This window comes from Lissotriton vulgaris, chromosome 1_1 (assembly GCF_964263255.1).
Source record: "Lissotriton vulgaris chromosome 1_1, aLisVul1.2, whole genome shotgun sequence".
NCBI lineage: Eukaryota > Metazoa > Chordata > Amphibia > Caudata > Salamandridae > Lissotriton > Lissotriton vulgaris.
In genome coordinates, this window is record NC_141685.1 from 10,093,014 (window position 1) to 10,108,276 (window position 15,263).

Here is a 15,263-nt window from a genome sequence, read left to right on the forward strand (position 1 = left end):
ATACTGGGATAGAGGCGGGGTGGTGAGTTGAGCTGGTGGCCTGGGCTCATTTATTGTTGAGTGTAATCTATCTAGGGATACTGCGATAGAGGCGGGTTGGGGAGATGAGCTGAAGGCCTGGGCCCATTTATTGTTGAGTGTAATCTATCTAGGGATACTGGGATAGTGGTGGGGGTGGTGAGTTGAGCTGGTGGCCTGGGCTCATTTATTGTTGAGTGTAATCTATCTAGGGATACTGGGAAAGAAGCAGGTGGGGAGATGAGCTGGTGGCCTGGGCTCATTTATTGTTGAGTGTAATCTATCTAGGGATACTGGGATAGTGGCGGGGGTGGGGAGATGAGCTGGAGGAATGAGCTCATTTATTGTTGAGTGTAATCTATCTAGGGATACTGGGATAGAGGCGGGGTGGTGAGTTGAGCTGGTGGCCTGGGCTCATTTATTGTTGAGTGTAATCTATCTAGGGATACTGGGATAGAGGCGGAGTGGGGAGATGAGCTGGAGGCCTGGGCTCATTTATTGTTGAGTGTAATCTATCTGACAATTACTGGGATAGTGGCGGGGGTGGTGAGTTGAGCAGGTGGCCTGGGCTCATTTATTGTTGAGTGTAATCTATCTAGGGATACTGGGATAGAGGCGGGGTGGGGAGATGAGCTGGTGGCCTGGGCTCATTTATTGTTGAGTGTAATCTATCTAGGGATACTGGGATAGTGGCAGGGTGGTGAGATGAGCTGGAGGCCTGGGCTCATTTATTGTTGAGTGTAATCTATCTGACAATTACTGGGATAGTGGCAGGGTGGGGAGTTGAGCTGGAGGTCTGGGCTCTTTTAATGTTGAGTGTAATCTATCTAGGGATACTGGGATAGAGGCGGGGGCGGGGAGATGAGCTGGAGGCCTGGGCTCATTTATTGTTGAGTGGAATCCATCTAGGGATACTGGGATAGTGGCGGGGTGGTGAGATGAGCTGGAGGCCTGGGCTCATTTATTGTTGAGTGTAATCTATCTAGGGATACTGGGATAGTGGCGGGGGTGGTGAGATGAGCTGGTGGCATGGGATCATTTATTATTGAGTGTAATCTATCAAGGGATACTGGGATAGAGGCGGGGTGGTGAGATGAGCTGGTGGCATGGGATCATTTATCGTTGAGTGTAATCTATCTAGGGATACTGGGATAGAGGCGGGAGTTGGGGAGATGAGATGGTGGCCTGGGCTCATTTATTGTTGAGTGTAATCTATCTAGGGATACTGGGATAGAGGCGGGGTGGTGAGTTGAGCTGGTGGCCTGGGCTCATTTATTGTTGAGTGGAATCTATCTAGGGATACTGGAATAGTGGTGGGGGTGGTGAGTTGAGCTGGTGGCCTGGGCTCATTTATTGTTGAGTGTAATCTATCTAGGGATACTGGGATAGAGGCGGGGGTGGGGAGATGAGCTGGAGGCCTGGGCTCATTTATTGTTGAGTGTAATCTATCTAGGGATACTGGGATAGAGGCGGGGGTGGGGAGATGAGCTGGAGGCCTGGGCTCATTTATTGTTGAGTGTAATCAATCTAGGGATACTGGGATAGTGGTGGGGGTGGTGAGTTGAGCTGGTGGCCTGGGCTCATTTATTGTTGAGTGTAATCTATCTAGGGATACTGGGATAGAAGCGGGGTGGGGAGATGAGCTGGTGGCCTGGGCTCATTTATTGTTGAGTGTAATCTATCTAGGGATACTGGGATAGAGGCGGGGTGGGGAGATGAGCTGGAGGCCTGGGCTCATTTATTGTTGAGTGTAATCTATCTAGGGATACTGGGATAGAGGTGGGGGTGGGGAGACAAGCTGGTGGCATGGGCTCATTTATTGTTGAGTGTAATCTATCTAGGGATACTGGGATAGAGGTGGGGATGGGGAGATGAGCTGGTGGCCTGGGCTCATTTATTGTTGAGTGTAATCTATCTAGTGATACTGGGATAGTGGCGGGGGTGGGGAGATGAGCTGGAGGAATGGGCTCATTTATTGTTGAGTGTAATCTATCTAGGGATACTGGGATAGAGGCAGGGTGGGGAGATGAGCTGGAGGCCTGGGCTCATTTATTGTTGAGTGTAATCTATCTAGGGATACTGGGATAGAAGTGGGTGGGGAGATGAGCTGGTGGCCTGGGCTCATTTATTGTTGAGTGTAATCTATCTAGGGATACTGGGATAGTGGCGGGGGTGGGGAGATGAGCTGGAGGAATGAGCTCATTTATTGTTGAGTGTAATCTATCTAGGGATACTGGGATAGAGGCCGGGTGGTGAGTTGAGCTGGTGGCCTGGGCTCATTTATTGTTGAGTGTAATCTATCTAGGGATACTGGGATAGAGGCGGGGTGGGGAGATGAGCTGGAGGCCTGGGCTCATTTATTGTTGAGTGTAATCTATCTGACAATTACTGGGATAGTGGCGGGGGTGGTGAGTTGAGCAGGTGGCCTGGGCTCATTTATTGTTGAGTGTAATCTATCTAGGGATACTGGGATAGAGGCGGGGTGGGGAGATGAGCTGGTGGCCTGGGCTCATTTATTGTTGAGTGTAATCTATCTAGGGATACTGGGATAGTGGCAGGGTGGTGAGATGAGCTGGAGGCCTGGGCTCATTTATTGTTGAGTGTAATCTATCTGACAATTACTGGGATAGTGGCAGGGTGGGGAGTTGAGCTGGAGGTCTGGGCTCTTTTAATGTTGAGTGTAATCTATCTAGGGATACTGGGATAGAGGCGGGGGCGGGGAGATGAGCTGGAGGCCTGGGCTCATTTATTGTTGAGTGGAATCCATCTAGGGATACTGGGATAGTGGCGGGGGTGGTGAGATGAGCTGGAGGCCTGGGCTCATTTATTGTTGAGTGTAATCTATCTAGGGATACTGGGATAGTGGCGGGGGTGGTGAGATGAGCTGGTGGCATGGGATCATTTATTATTGAGTGTAATCTATCAAGGGATACTGGGATAGAGGCGGGGTGGTGAGATGAGCTGGTGGCATGGGATCATTTATCGTTGAGTGTAATCTATCTAGGGATACTGGGATAGAGGCGGGAGTTGGGGAGATGAGATGGTGGCCTGGGCTCATTTATTGTTGAGTGTAATCTATCTAGGGATACTGGGATAGAGGCGGGGTGGTGAGTTGAGCTGGTGGCCTGGGCTCATTTATTGTTGAGTGGAATCTATCTAGGGATACTGGAATAGTGGTGGGGGTGGTGAGTTGAGCTGGTGGCCTGGGCTCATTTATTGTTGAGTGTAATCTATCTAGGGATACTGGGATAGAGGCGGGGGTGGGGAGATGAGCTGGAGGCCTGGGCCCATTTATTGTTGAGTGTAATCTATCTAGGGATACTGGGATAGAGGCGGGGGTGGGGAGATGAGCTGGAGGCCTGGGCTCATTTATTGTTGAGTGTAGTCAATCTAGGGATACTGGGATAGTGGTGGGGGTGGTGAGTTGAGCTGGTGGCCTGGGCTCATTTATTGTTGAGTGTAATCTATCTAGGGATACTGGGATAGAAGCGGGGTGGGGAGATGAGCTGGTGGCCTGGGCTCATTTATTGTTGAGTGTAATCTATCTAGGGATACTGGGATAGAGGCGGGGTGGGGAGATGAGCTGGAGGCCTGGGCTCATTTATTGTTGAGTGTAATCTATCTAGGGATACTGGGATAGAGGTGGGGGTGGGGAGATAAGCTGGTGGCATGGGCTCATTTATTGTTGAGTGTAATCTATCTAGGGATACTGGGATAGAGGTGGGGATGGGGAGATGAGCTGGTGGCCTGCGCTCATTTATTGTTGAGTGTAATCTATCTAGTGATACTGGGATAGTGGCGGGGGTGGGGAGATGAGCTGGAGGAATGGGCTCATTTATTGTTGAGTGTAATCTATCTAGGGATACTGGGATAGAGGCGGGGTGGGGAGATGAGCTGGAGGCCTGGGCTCATTTATTGTTGAGTGTAATCTATCTAGGGATACTGGGATAGAGGCGGGGTGGTGAGTTGAGCTGGTGGCCTGGGCTCATTTATTGTTGAGTGTAATCTATCTAGGGATACTGGGAGAGAGGCGGGGTGGGGAGATGAGCTGGAGGCCTGGGCTCATTTATTGTTGAGTGTAATCTATCTGACAATTACTGGGATAGTGGCGGGGTGGTGAGTTGAGCAGGTGGCCTGGGCTCATTTATTGTTGAGTGTAATCTCTCTAGGGATACTGGGATAGAGGTGGGTTGGGGAGATGAGCTGGAGGTCTGGGCTCATTTATTGTTGAGTGTAATCTATCTGACAATTACTGGGATAGTGGCGGGGGTGGGGAGTTGAGCTGGTGGCCTGGGCTCATTTATTGTTGAGTGTAATCTATCTGACAATGACTGGGATAGAGGCGGGGTGGTGAGATTTTAACAGGTGCTTTGTAATGTAGGATTCGCTGAGAGCAGTGAGTTAAAGATCAGAACGGGTTTGTTGGGCTGTATGGGGTCTGTGGGCCAGATGACTTAAAGAAGTGAAGGCCCAGATGATATAATGCATGGCTGAGGTTGGCATACCAGTGAGTGGGGGTCCTTTAGAACTCTCGGATGTCATATATGGGTAGCTTGGTGTGTTTAGAGCTGTCATGTCGTAGGTGAGCTATGTCATTAGCCTGTGAGTCAAGATTATGTTCCAAGCGGGACAAGATCTGAGTGAAAGTGATTTTGACACTATCAGCAATGCACGAGGGAGGATGAGAGTCAAGTCCCTGGAGACTCGGAGCAGACAGTGCTTTAAAATCTGTGAGATCCTTATCATTGTGACTAGACTTATGGGTTGAGTAGGGAAGTCAATGGTAGGAGGGGCGCGTCGGCTATGGGTATATGTGTAGCAGGTCTCGCAATGAGGTCTGAATTGCTAGGATTGAGGTGCCCCACATTGCAATTTGAAACCGGGAGATTGTTGGTTCGGGTGGGCAGAGGTGTCGACCCATCGCAATACGTATGTATGCTGTGAGTGTGGGATGGGGAAGTAAGGATACTGGTCAGGTCCCTGGGTAGCTCCGTGCTGGAATGTGAACTGGAGGGTGGAAGAGGTCGGGCATGTCAGGGGAGCGAGTCAGAGATCCTGGAGTCCAGATTTCTCCGCAGTGATAGCGGTTTGAAAAGCGACAGGAAGTGATGATCAAATAAGGAGAGGTGTGGGTCGGTCGCTTGAATAAGGATGTTACCAGTCTTGAAAATGAATATATCAATTTTCCCTCTAAAGTAGAGGAGGGGACGTCATCAGTTTTGTTCCATAGGGTATCTTAATGGTCTTGTTCTGTTGCAGGAGGAGAAGGAAGATGTTTTTTGATTTTGATGGGCGTTTGTAATAGGTGACTAAATTAGTTTTCTTGGAGCCATTGGACAAATGGTGGTCGGTATCCGAAATTAGAGTTTCAGGCTGTTGTTTTAGAAGTTTGTATTTGAGATGCTTCTTTGCATTCTTGTATTATTTATAGGATAATCGATAGTCCAAGTGTTAGGACCATATCTGACCGGTGTTGTGTCTAGTGGTTTGTGGGGGAGCATTGTAATCACCATAATCGTGGCTGCTTTCCAGTTGAGGGTGCAACAAACAGGACTGCGACTGCAATTAGAGACCGGTGAGGTGAAGGCGTAACAAGGAGTGCAGAGCAATAGGGAGGTGAGTAGTGTAAACTAAACCCAGGCAGTAGGATACTGTTACAAGAATCTAATGTCCAGTTGAGGGTGTTTGAGCATCTGAAGGGTATTCCCGGAAGAAGATTGATCAAAGGGAATGAGAGGGAGAGCTGATGTGAGGATTAATCTTACAGTTTTTAGATTCCCGGATTTTCTCGAGAAAATTTCAATTATGAATAAATGCATTTTGGCTTCATACAGATGACTGATGACACTACACACCTTTTGCTGACATCTTTGAATATGCAACTTTATATTAAAGAATGGCAATATCTGTGCATGATTGGCTATTGCAGGTAACGTACTTAAGAGACATTTGCAGTTACCTAGTCACTCAACATTTAATGAAAAGTGCTGACACTGTTCATTATTAATATAGAACACAAGCTCTCTAAGAAATGTTGGCAATTTCAAATATACATTGAACTAAAATGTGCTTTTCACTTTCTTGTTCTTTTTCTCTGATACTTATTTTGTCTTTCTTTCTCTTGCTGTCAGTCAGACACACACTCTTCTTTCTCTACTTCATGCCCGAGATGCTCAGGGACGATTCAATCTAGTCGATGTGGCAATGACTCTAGATGAGCTTGTTGTAGTGTGAGAATTTGTCACCACATTTAATCCAACCCCTGATTATGTTCTCAAGGTGCCCTGGTATGCTGTGGGTTCTGTGAGTGCATTGTAAATGAAGGATCTATGAAACACTTTCATGGAGAGTATAATAGTGGCTGTATAATTAATGCCAACATTTTTTCGTTTTGTTATATTGTCTTTTGAAGTGAACCTGATGTATTAGATGTATTTAAGTGACTCAAATTTCTCCCAGTACCACAATTGGAAGTGGTGTGAACCATGCATGTTTCAATTAAATACTATGCATGAATATTAAACGGAGGAATGTATTGTGGAAAGCCATAAGAGCTGAACAAATGCCACTTTCCAAATTTTCAAAGAAACTGTGCCACTGGTGGCTCACCCGTAGGGGCATAACAATATGGAAAAGTCTTTCTCAATGTGCTTTTTAATCGTCTGATAATCTTTCTCTTATTGTTCCTTTCTGGGTAACCAGTTCCAGGGCCCGACTGAAAGAATATGTATTTCAGTAAATCGTTTGAATCATGCAAACACTGCTGTTCCATAGTGTTTGTTAAAAAGAAATGTTGAGGTTAGATAATTGTATGCATGTCGCAGGCTGTTAACTTTTTCTGTAGCCATTATGTTAAAATAACTTTCCGACACTGCTGAAACTTTTCAGAGATAGCATTTGTAATGTTGAAAGTAATGGGCCCTGGTCCCTCATGTTAGGCACAGCAATAATGGACACGGACACCAGGAATGAGTGGTAGGAAAGGTGGCGATCACGTGCGCTCAGCCTCTTTTATTGGCAGCGTCATGTGACACCATGACGTCTGTGGTGGGTGGGCGTACAGTATGTTACATCACACCTGAACACTAGAGCGTGTCCATGCCAAGACACTACACCACTCCCCTTTTTACCCATTGCAAAGACCCGACTTCCGACTTCACAGTTGGGAAAAATAACATGTCTCAGGATGCAGTGAAGTGTTCAGTTCCGCCATGCTTTTCTATCCGCCGCTGCTTGGAATTGGCAGATGGAGTTCAATCTGTTTCGGGGAACCTTAGTCCGCTTTGGCACCGGTTGGTGGTGCTCGATGGAAACAGTCTGTAGACGACTGGGTAGCCCCTTTGTCCTCACAGTCTTTCTGTTGTTGACTTCCGTGGCAACGGGTGCGGTTGGAGTTCTTGTAGTTCGCCGTGGAATGATGGTTACGTACCAGTTTCGGCCTTGGATTCACTGTGGACCTACTTCGCACTGACTTCTCCTTCACTCTTAACTGTGGCAACGGCCACGTGGATTTACTTCCTTCCATTCTTAACTGTGGCAACGGCCACGTGGATATACTTCCTTCCATTCTTAACTGCGGCAACGGCCATGTGGATATACTTCCTTCCGCTCTTTAACTGTGGCAACGGCCACGTGGATATACTTCCTTCCGCTATAGCAGTGGCAGAGGTGCCACATGTCTCTCCTTTTCTTCCTTTCTGTTCACGGTGGCAGAGGTGCCACACAGATCTCTCCTTTTCTTCCTTTCTTTTCACGGTGGCAAACGTGCCACGCAGATCTCTCCTTTTCTTCCTTTCTTTTCACGGTGGCAGAGGTGCCACTCAGATCTCTCCTCTTCTTCCTTTCTTGTCACGGTGGCAGACGTGCCACTCAGATCTCTCCTCTTCTTCCTTTCTGTTTCACAGTGGCAGACGTGCCACACAGCTCTCTCCTCTTCTTCCTTTCTTTTCACAGTGGCAGACGTGCCACACAGCTCTCTCCTCTTCTTCCTTTCTTTTCACAGTGGCAGACGTGCCACACAGCTCTCTCCTCTTCTTCCTTTCTTTTCACGGTGGCATATGTGCCACTCGGAACTCTCCTTTTCTCCCTTCCTGTTTCGCGACATCACTTGGTCCGATCTTGCATCTTCTCTCCTGACCTGGCTCCTCCATGCAGGGCGCGCCCGCTGCATGTGTACTCCTGGTTTGTCCCTGACAGGAACACTTCCTCCTTCTTCCTCAGCTGCCAGAGTTGGTGTCGCGAACCCTCTTCTCTAGATTCTTGTTGGTGACGTTCGTGGGATGGTGTTCACAGACCTTGACTAGGTTGAACGTCCTGGACCGTTTGGCGGTCCACTCCTGCCGATGTTTGGCAGGCCTCTTTGGTCGTCCTGTCGGACTTGGTGCGTTAGCACTTCCTTGTGTTTGGGGACCCATCGCGGGTCATACTGGGTACGCGATCATTCTGTGGATCGGCTTCTGGGGGGCGCCACGCTTAGTGGTCGTCTCCGGTAACTGTTCTGCACTGTGGCGTTACCTGTGCCCTTCTTTCATCTTGTGGTGGCTGTGCCTTGCCACGTGGCGCGTTATCTGCGCCCGTACTTTTCAGGGCTCTCGGACACTTGTTGCGTGTCGTTGGTACTTGCAGCTTTGGCTGGCGTCGATTTCTTGCTGCTTTGGCTGACGTCCAGTACTTTGCTGCTTTGGACCGTTGGGTACTTGCTGCTTTGGCTGGCGTCAGGTACTTGCTGCTTTGGACCGTTGGCGGGAGTAGTTGATGGTGCGGTGAACACCTGTGGCCACTAGGAGTCACTGCTCTCTCCGTCTTCTGATCGCAGCAGTCTTTTCCTTGATCGTTCCTCCAGTGCTTGGCAGTCGTTTTCTCCAGACGTTTTGTCCTTGCTTGGATGCTTGGTGAGGCGTTGGTGCCTCTTCCCACGTCACTCTGGAAGTGGCGTCTGCCGACTCCTTGCTGGTGCGTGTGTTTTTTTCCGTGCTTGTTTGCACACTTACTTGCTGCATGAGATTCAATTCTCCTTGTGGGCTTTACTCAGTCCGTTACCCTTGTTGCTGCTGCATTGCCTGGTGTTGTGCGATGCTTGTTTATTTCTTATAGATGCAGGTGCACTTTCCTTCTTTGGCCACCAGATGGCGGTAGACTCCGGTTTGGTGGGTGCCTGCCTGGTGGCTCTTGTCTTCCTCGTGTTGTGTACTCTACTGTTGTCTCTCTCTCTGTGCACCAGGGGCTGGTGCTGGAGCAGACGCTGGGAACCTGGCCTCACACTGCCTTCCTGGTGAGTCTCTTCCCTGTTATTGAGTTCTTTTGGGGGCAGGAGGGCGCTGGCATGAAGGCGAGGCAGTTCTGTGGTGTTCAGGCTCCGTGTCTCACACACTTTGACGTTCAATGGGCACGCTTTCCGTAATAATGATGGTGGAGCTCATTTAATCTTTGGCGGTGTTGACCGCTTACCGGCACTCTGCTCGTCACACGGAGCACACAAGGAGGGGGCACCTTTGATATTGGCGGCGCTGGCCGCGTGCAGATGCTTACTTCTCCCCTGCTTCCATGCACTCTGCTCCTCACACGGAGCACATGAGGAGGGGGGCGCCTTTTGATCTTGGCGGCGCTGGCCCCATGCAGACGCTTACTTCTCCCTTGCTTCCCCTCCCAGCCCGCGGCAGCCTCGGCAGTACTCACGCGGGCGGGGGGTGTTGGTGCTTGACTCCGGCGGGGGAGCGCGTCGCTCCAGTCACTCTTTCCTGGGCTGGGGCACTCGAGGCAAGCCGCGGTTGGGCTCCGCCGGCTCTGCCTGCTTGAATGTTGCTCGTTCTCCAGCCCTGCAGGCTCCACTTTCGCCGGTCTCCCGCCGCAGCAGCTCCAACTGGCACTCGCTGCGCGGCAGAGACCCGCCTTGCTTTTCGCAGGCCGCGGTTGGGCTCCGCAGGCTCTACAGTGTCTATCCTCGCTGGGGGCACCGCCGGCAGGTCGCGGGTGGGCTCCGCTGGTGCTGCTGAGTCTATCCTCGCTGGGGGTGCCGTCGGCAGGTCGCGTGTGGACTCCGCTGGCCCGGACCACGTTGCGAGGGGGGTCGGGAGGCGGTTAGCTACTCCGCTCCCTCCCCCTCGTTGATTATGTTAATTGCGGGTCCGGCCGCACTCTCCCTCATGCAGTCGCTTGTCTCTGGGCCCCGCTGCTTACAGTCACACCCGCGGCGGGGGCAGGGGATGACTCAGGCAGGCCGCGGGTAGGCTCCGCTGGTCCTGCTTATGATTGGGCACAGTTTATTTACAGTCACTTCGCCCCTGGGGCTCACCTTCGGCCGACGGGCCTGATGCTCTGTCGCGGCCTCCGCCCGGCCGGTACACCTCTCCGGGGTGGTCACTGCTTCGCGGCCGTCTCAGGTGGGCTCTGGGCGGTCCGCTCATTCCTGGTGGCGCATGTTGGTGGCGGCCGACGCAGGTGGGCTCCGGTCGGCTTGCTGTGAGCCTCTTGGTGGCTGCTGGGCTCCGACGTGCTCACCGGCTTCTCGGCTCGCTGCGCCTTGCTGCAGGGGATGCCCTTAAGGCGGGCAGCTCTCTCCCCCTTTTCCTCAGTGTAGGGTAGTGGCACGCATGGGTTGCACTACCGACCTCGTCGCCATTGTAATGTTGAAAGTAATGGGCCCTGGGCCCTCATGTTAGGCACAGCAATAATGGACACGGACACCAGGAATGAGTGGCAGGAAAGGTGGCGAGCACGTGCGCTCGGCCTCTTTTATTGGCAGCGTCATGTGACACCATGACGTCTGTGGTGGGTGGGTGTACAGTATGTTACATCACACCTGAACAATAGAGCGTGTCCATGCCAAGACACTACAGCATTGAATTCAGTTTGTCCACAACATCAATAATGCAGATAGAAGGTTTTATTAGTGGAGAAAGTTCATAATTAAAGACACATTGTCTAGTATTTTATTCATCATTAGATCGAATTCTGCAAAAAATATTTTTCAAAACATTTTCACGTAAAAGAGTCACAATGTATAGATTTGAAAAGGAAAGTGATCCACGTGAATATTTAATATCCATGGTGTTTAAAATATTGGGCACGAGCCACTACATCATTGGAAAAGGCACGACCCACGTCTGCATAGCTTTTGATGTTTAGAGCGCCACGATTATAAGCAGCAATTCCACCTACAATTAAAACACAAAAATAAACTTCATTAATTTTTCGCAAGTTTGTTTAACACACACATTTTTTAAAATAATTAAATAATGCAGGCTGCTCTGTTTCTTGTATAGGTCACGTGGGTAGAGAGTAAGCATGAGCGGATTTTGCGGATTGGCAATCCGCGAATTTTGCGGATTTGCGGATTCGCAATCCGCAAAATCCGCGAATTCCCGCGAATTTGCGGATTTTTTTTTTTTTTGTGTTCGCCCGTGTTTCTGCCAGTTCGCGAGGGTTTTTACAATTTCGCAATTTGCGAACTTACCTGTCGGGTCGCAAGTTTTGCGAACTTGTTGTTTCTACGTGTCCAGCCTGTTTGGGACACTCTTCTTCATCACTGCCACTCTCTGTCACCACTGCCACTCTCTGACTACTCATGCCACCCTCTGGCCCACCCATGCCACCCTCTGTTTCATCACTACACCCTCTGGTTGTCCAGTGTACATTATTTTCGGCAAAGCAAAGCACACCTTCCCTGCCTCAAGTGACCTGAATTAATTTGGGGCTGATTAATGTGTCACAGAATATTTTTTTAGCTGGCACCTGCTTCCTTAGTGCGCCCTGATTAGTGATCTTTTGCACTTGCTAAGTGCTTTCATTGTTGCAAAATTAGTTACAACACCTGCCCTGCCCCAACTGACAATAATGAATTAGGGGCTGATTAATGGATTTTAACTTCCAGCCTGGCTCCTGCTTGTCTCCCTTAGCTGTAATTCAGGACCTTTGTGGCATATGTGTAACTATTCTGAGGTTCAGAGAAGGGTCACATAATAGTTTCAACTGGCAACTGAACTCTGGAGGGGCCCCTCAGGAAGCACTACAGGAAATGGCTACTAATGATGAGCCTGAACTTTTGAACCTGGTAAGTTACTTTCAGTTTTGCTAAGAGCGTATTTCTGCAATTTTGCACTTATTCGCGGGGCGCGAACTCACGCGAACAGTGCGAGCAGTGCGAGCAAAATCCGCTGCTCGCGGATTTGCGGATTTTGCGGGAAATTCGCAAATCTCGCGGATTGCGGATTTCCCGAAAATCCGCAAAATCCGCGAGCGGAACGGATTTTCCGCCCACGCCTAGTAGAGAGCAGCATTTGCTCCAATGTTGCTGAGACAATATTGACCAGCCACAGTTTGTGGAGAAAAGACTGGTACCTCAGAAGGGGGATGAAACATGCACGGCTTGGCCATGGTGGGTTCCAGTGCGCGAATGGACACGCCACTGGCATAACTCTCTCAAACAACCCACAGTTGATCCCACGCCGCTGGTTAACTTCCCCCTAATATCCCTTTGGCATTATTTTTCTAAACCCACCAAATCACTGTACATTTGCAAATTGACACATTTATACAAGAGTGTGGCCTACTAAATACTGCCCAAGCAGGTCTGCACAAGGGGTTAGGGCCATTCTGGCCTCTTTCTCTTTTCTTCATAATCTCATTCTGATTCTGGACAATAGCAATATTTCCACCCTGGTCCTTTTAAACTCTTCATTTTCTCAATCATCTCTGGAGATGGCGGTGAGAGAACGTGTAGTGGAAAGTATGAGCTTGTTTTTTGCTGATTGCTCCCTTCAACACATTGCTGATTGCACCCTTCAGCACATTGCTGATTGCTCCCTTCAGCACATTGCTGATCGCTCCCTTCAGCACATTGCTGATTGCACCCTTCAGCACATTGTTGATTGCACCCTTCAGCACATTGCTGATTGCTCCCTTCAGCACATTGCTGATCGCTCCCTTCAGCACATTGCTGATTGCACCCTTCAGCACATTGCTGATTGCACCCTTCAGCACATTGCTGATTGCACCCTTCGGCACATTGCTGATTTCTCCCTTCAGCACATTGCTGATTGCACCCTTCAGCACATTGTTGATTGCACCCTTCAGCACATTGCTGATTGCTCCATTCAGCACATTGCTGATTGCACCCTTAAGCACATTGCTGATTGTTCCCTTAAGCACATTGTTGATTGCACCCTTAAGCACATTGCTGATTGCTCCCTTAAGCACATTGTTGATTGCACCCTTCAGCACATTGCTGATAGCACCATTCAGCACATTGTTGATTGCACCATTCAGCACATTGCTGATTGCACCCTTCAGCACATTGCTGATTGCACCCTTCAGCACATTGCTGATTGCACCCTTCAGCACATTGCTGATTGCACCCTTCAGCACATTGCTGATTGCACCCTTCAGCACATTGCTGAGTGCACCCTTCAGCACATTGCTGAGTTCTCCATTCTTCTGAATCTACAACGATGCCGATGACATGCAGCTACTCCTTACGATTAACAACTCATCTGAACCTCAAGAAGCCTTTCAAAACTCAATGCTATTCATCCGTGATTGGATAAACAGCAATCATCTAAAGTTAAATTCAGAAAAAACTGAACTTGTCATAACCAGAAACAAGTATGGTGTTTGTGTCCCTCATTTTGGCCTCCAGCGATGGGCGTTCCCCCACAACCAATGAAATCAGTAAAAAGTCTCAGGGTCCTCATTGATGAGGACCTCTCTATGAAGCCCCAGTTAGGAGTGGTCACTTCTTCCTGTTTCTTGCAACTCTGAAGAATCAGGAAAATCAGTAAACTCACTACCTTTGAGGCCTTTGCCCTGGTCATCTCTAGGATAGACTACGCAAACTCTCTCTACCTGGGCCTCCCACAGAACCTCAATCGGCTCGGAACCAGCCAGCCAGGTTAATTTTCAATCACCCCAGACGCTGTCACATTACCCTTCTGAGGACTTCCTGTAGAACAAAGGACCGTCTTCAAGACAGGCTGCATCATTTTTTAAATCTTTTCATGGAAGAAACCCAGCTTTCATATCTCCCCAAAATAAAAAATACATTTGCAACCATAACCTTAGAACCATCCACATGAACCTTCTCACAATTGCCAAATTTAAAAACAACAAAATGTGAGGTTCCATATTTTCTGGGCAATTAGGCATATTATCGAATTTTAAATATCAAATTGCAGTATTATCAAAGTAATAATTTCGATATTACCATTATATCAAAGTTAATAATATCAATGTTAAAAATATCGATTTTTTTTTCCTTCAAAAATGTCGAAGTACAAATATCAAATCAGTAATATCGTTTTTAGATAATATTGTTTTTGTATTGTTGTAAAAAATATCGAAAATAAAAAAATAGTATGTGTAAAATATTGTTGTTAAATATCAAAATAGTATTTATTGATATTAATTTATTTTTACTTTAATTGTTTTAATATATGTATGTTGTTTTAGGAGCGGGATGTTGAGTTATTAGGAGGTAAGGGTGGGGAGTGTTTTAAAAATATTAGTTTAACATTACAAAATAATTACACATTTAGAAAATGAAAAGTATTTTAAACAAAGAAATGTAATTGTAATTTTGGATATAAAATTTTGTTATAGAAGCGGCAGGTTAGGTTGTTAGGGGATAAGGGTGTGGAGTGTTTTAAAAATATTAGTATAAAATTAGAATTTTGAATAAAATGTCGAAATTTTAAATTACTTCAAAGTAATTTTAAAATCACATTTGAAATTATATATTTGTTTTAAGAGTGGAATGTTGGGTTATTAGGGGATATGGGTGGGGATTATGTTTAAACAATATTTGTAGAAAATTAAATCTTAAATTGAAATTGTGAAATAAAATTATTTCAAATATGATATTATAATTTATATTCAAAAATAGTTTTCTTATTTAGGAGTGGATTATTGGGTTATTAGGGGATAAGACTTACCAACATTTATAGAGTACTGGGATGATGTTTTATGGTAGGAAAATGGTGAGCTAGTTATAATATTATAGTAATATTTATTGTCTGGCATTTTTATAGAATTAATAATTATTGGGGTTTGATTAGTTATTGATACATGTTTTCTCACCAGCATTTTGCTAAAATTAATATTGAATGGAGTGGGATTAGTAAACTATATATGGTTAATGTCCAGCACCTTCCGTGAGTTAATACTAACTGGAGTGGGAATAGTAAATTATATACAGTTAATGTCCAGCACCATCTCTGAGTTAATCCTAACTGGAGTGTGAATAGTAAATTATA

The 15,263-nt window shown here is 47.5% G+C and overlaps 1 protein-coding gene across 1 annotated transcript in view; it reads right to left on the minus strand.

Moving 5' to 3' along the window:
- Positions 1-11,052: 11,052 nt before the first annotated feature.
- Positions 11,053-15,263, minus strand: part of LOC147736954 (lysozyme g-like) — a 198,243-nt gene continuing 194,032 nt past the window's right edge. The window contains exon 4 of the mRNA XM_086934169.1: positions 11,053-11,171. Within this exon, the coding sequence (XP_086790295.1) occupies positions 11,053-11,171 (119 nt within the window). The remainder of the gene's footprint in view (positions 11,172-15,263) is intronic.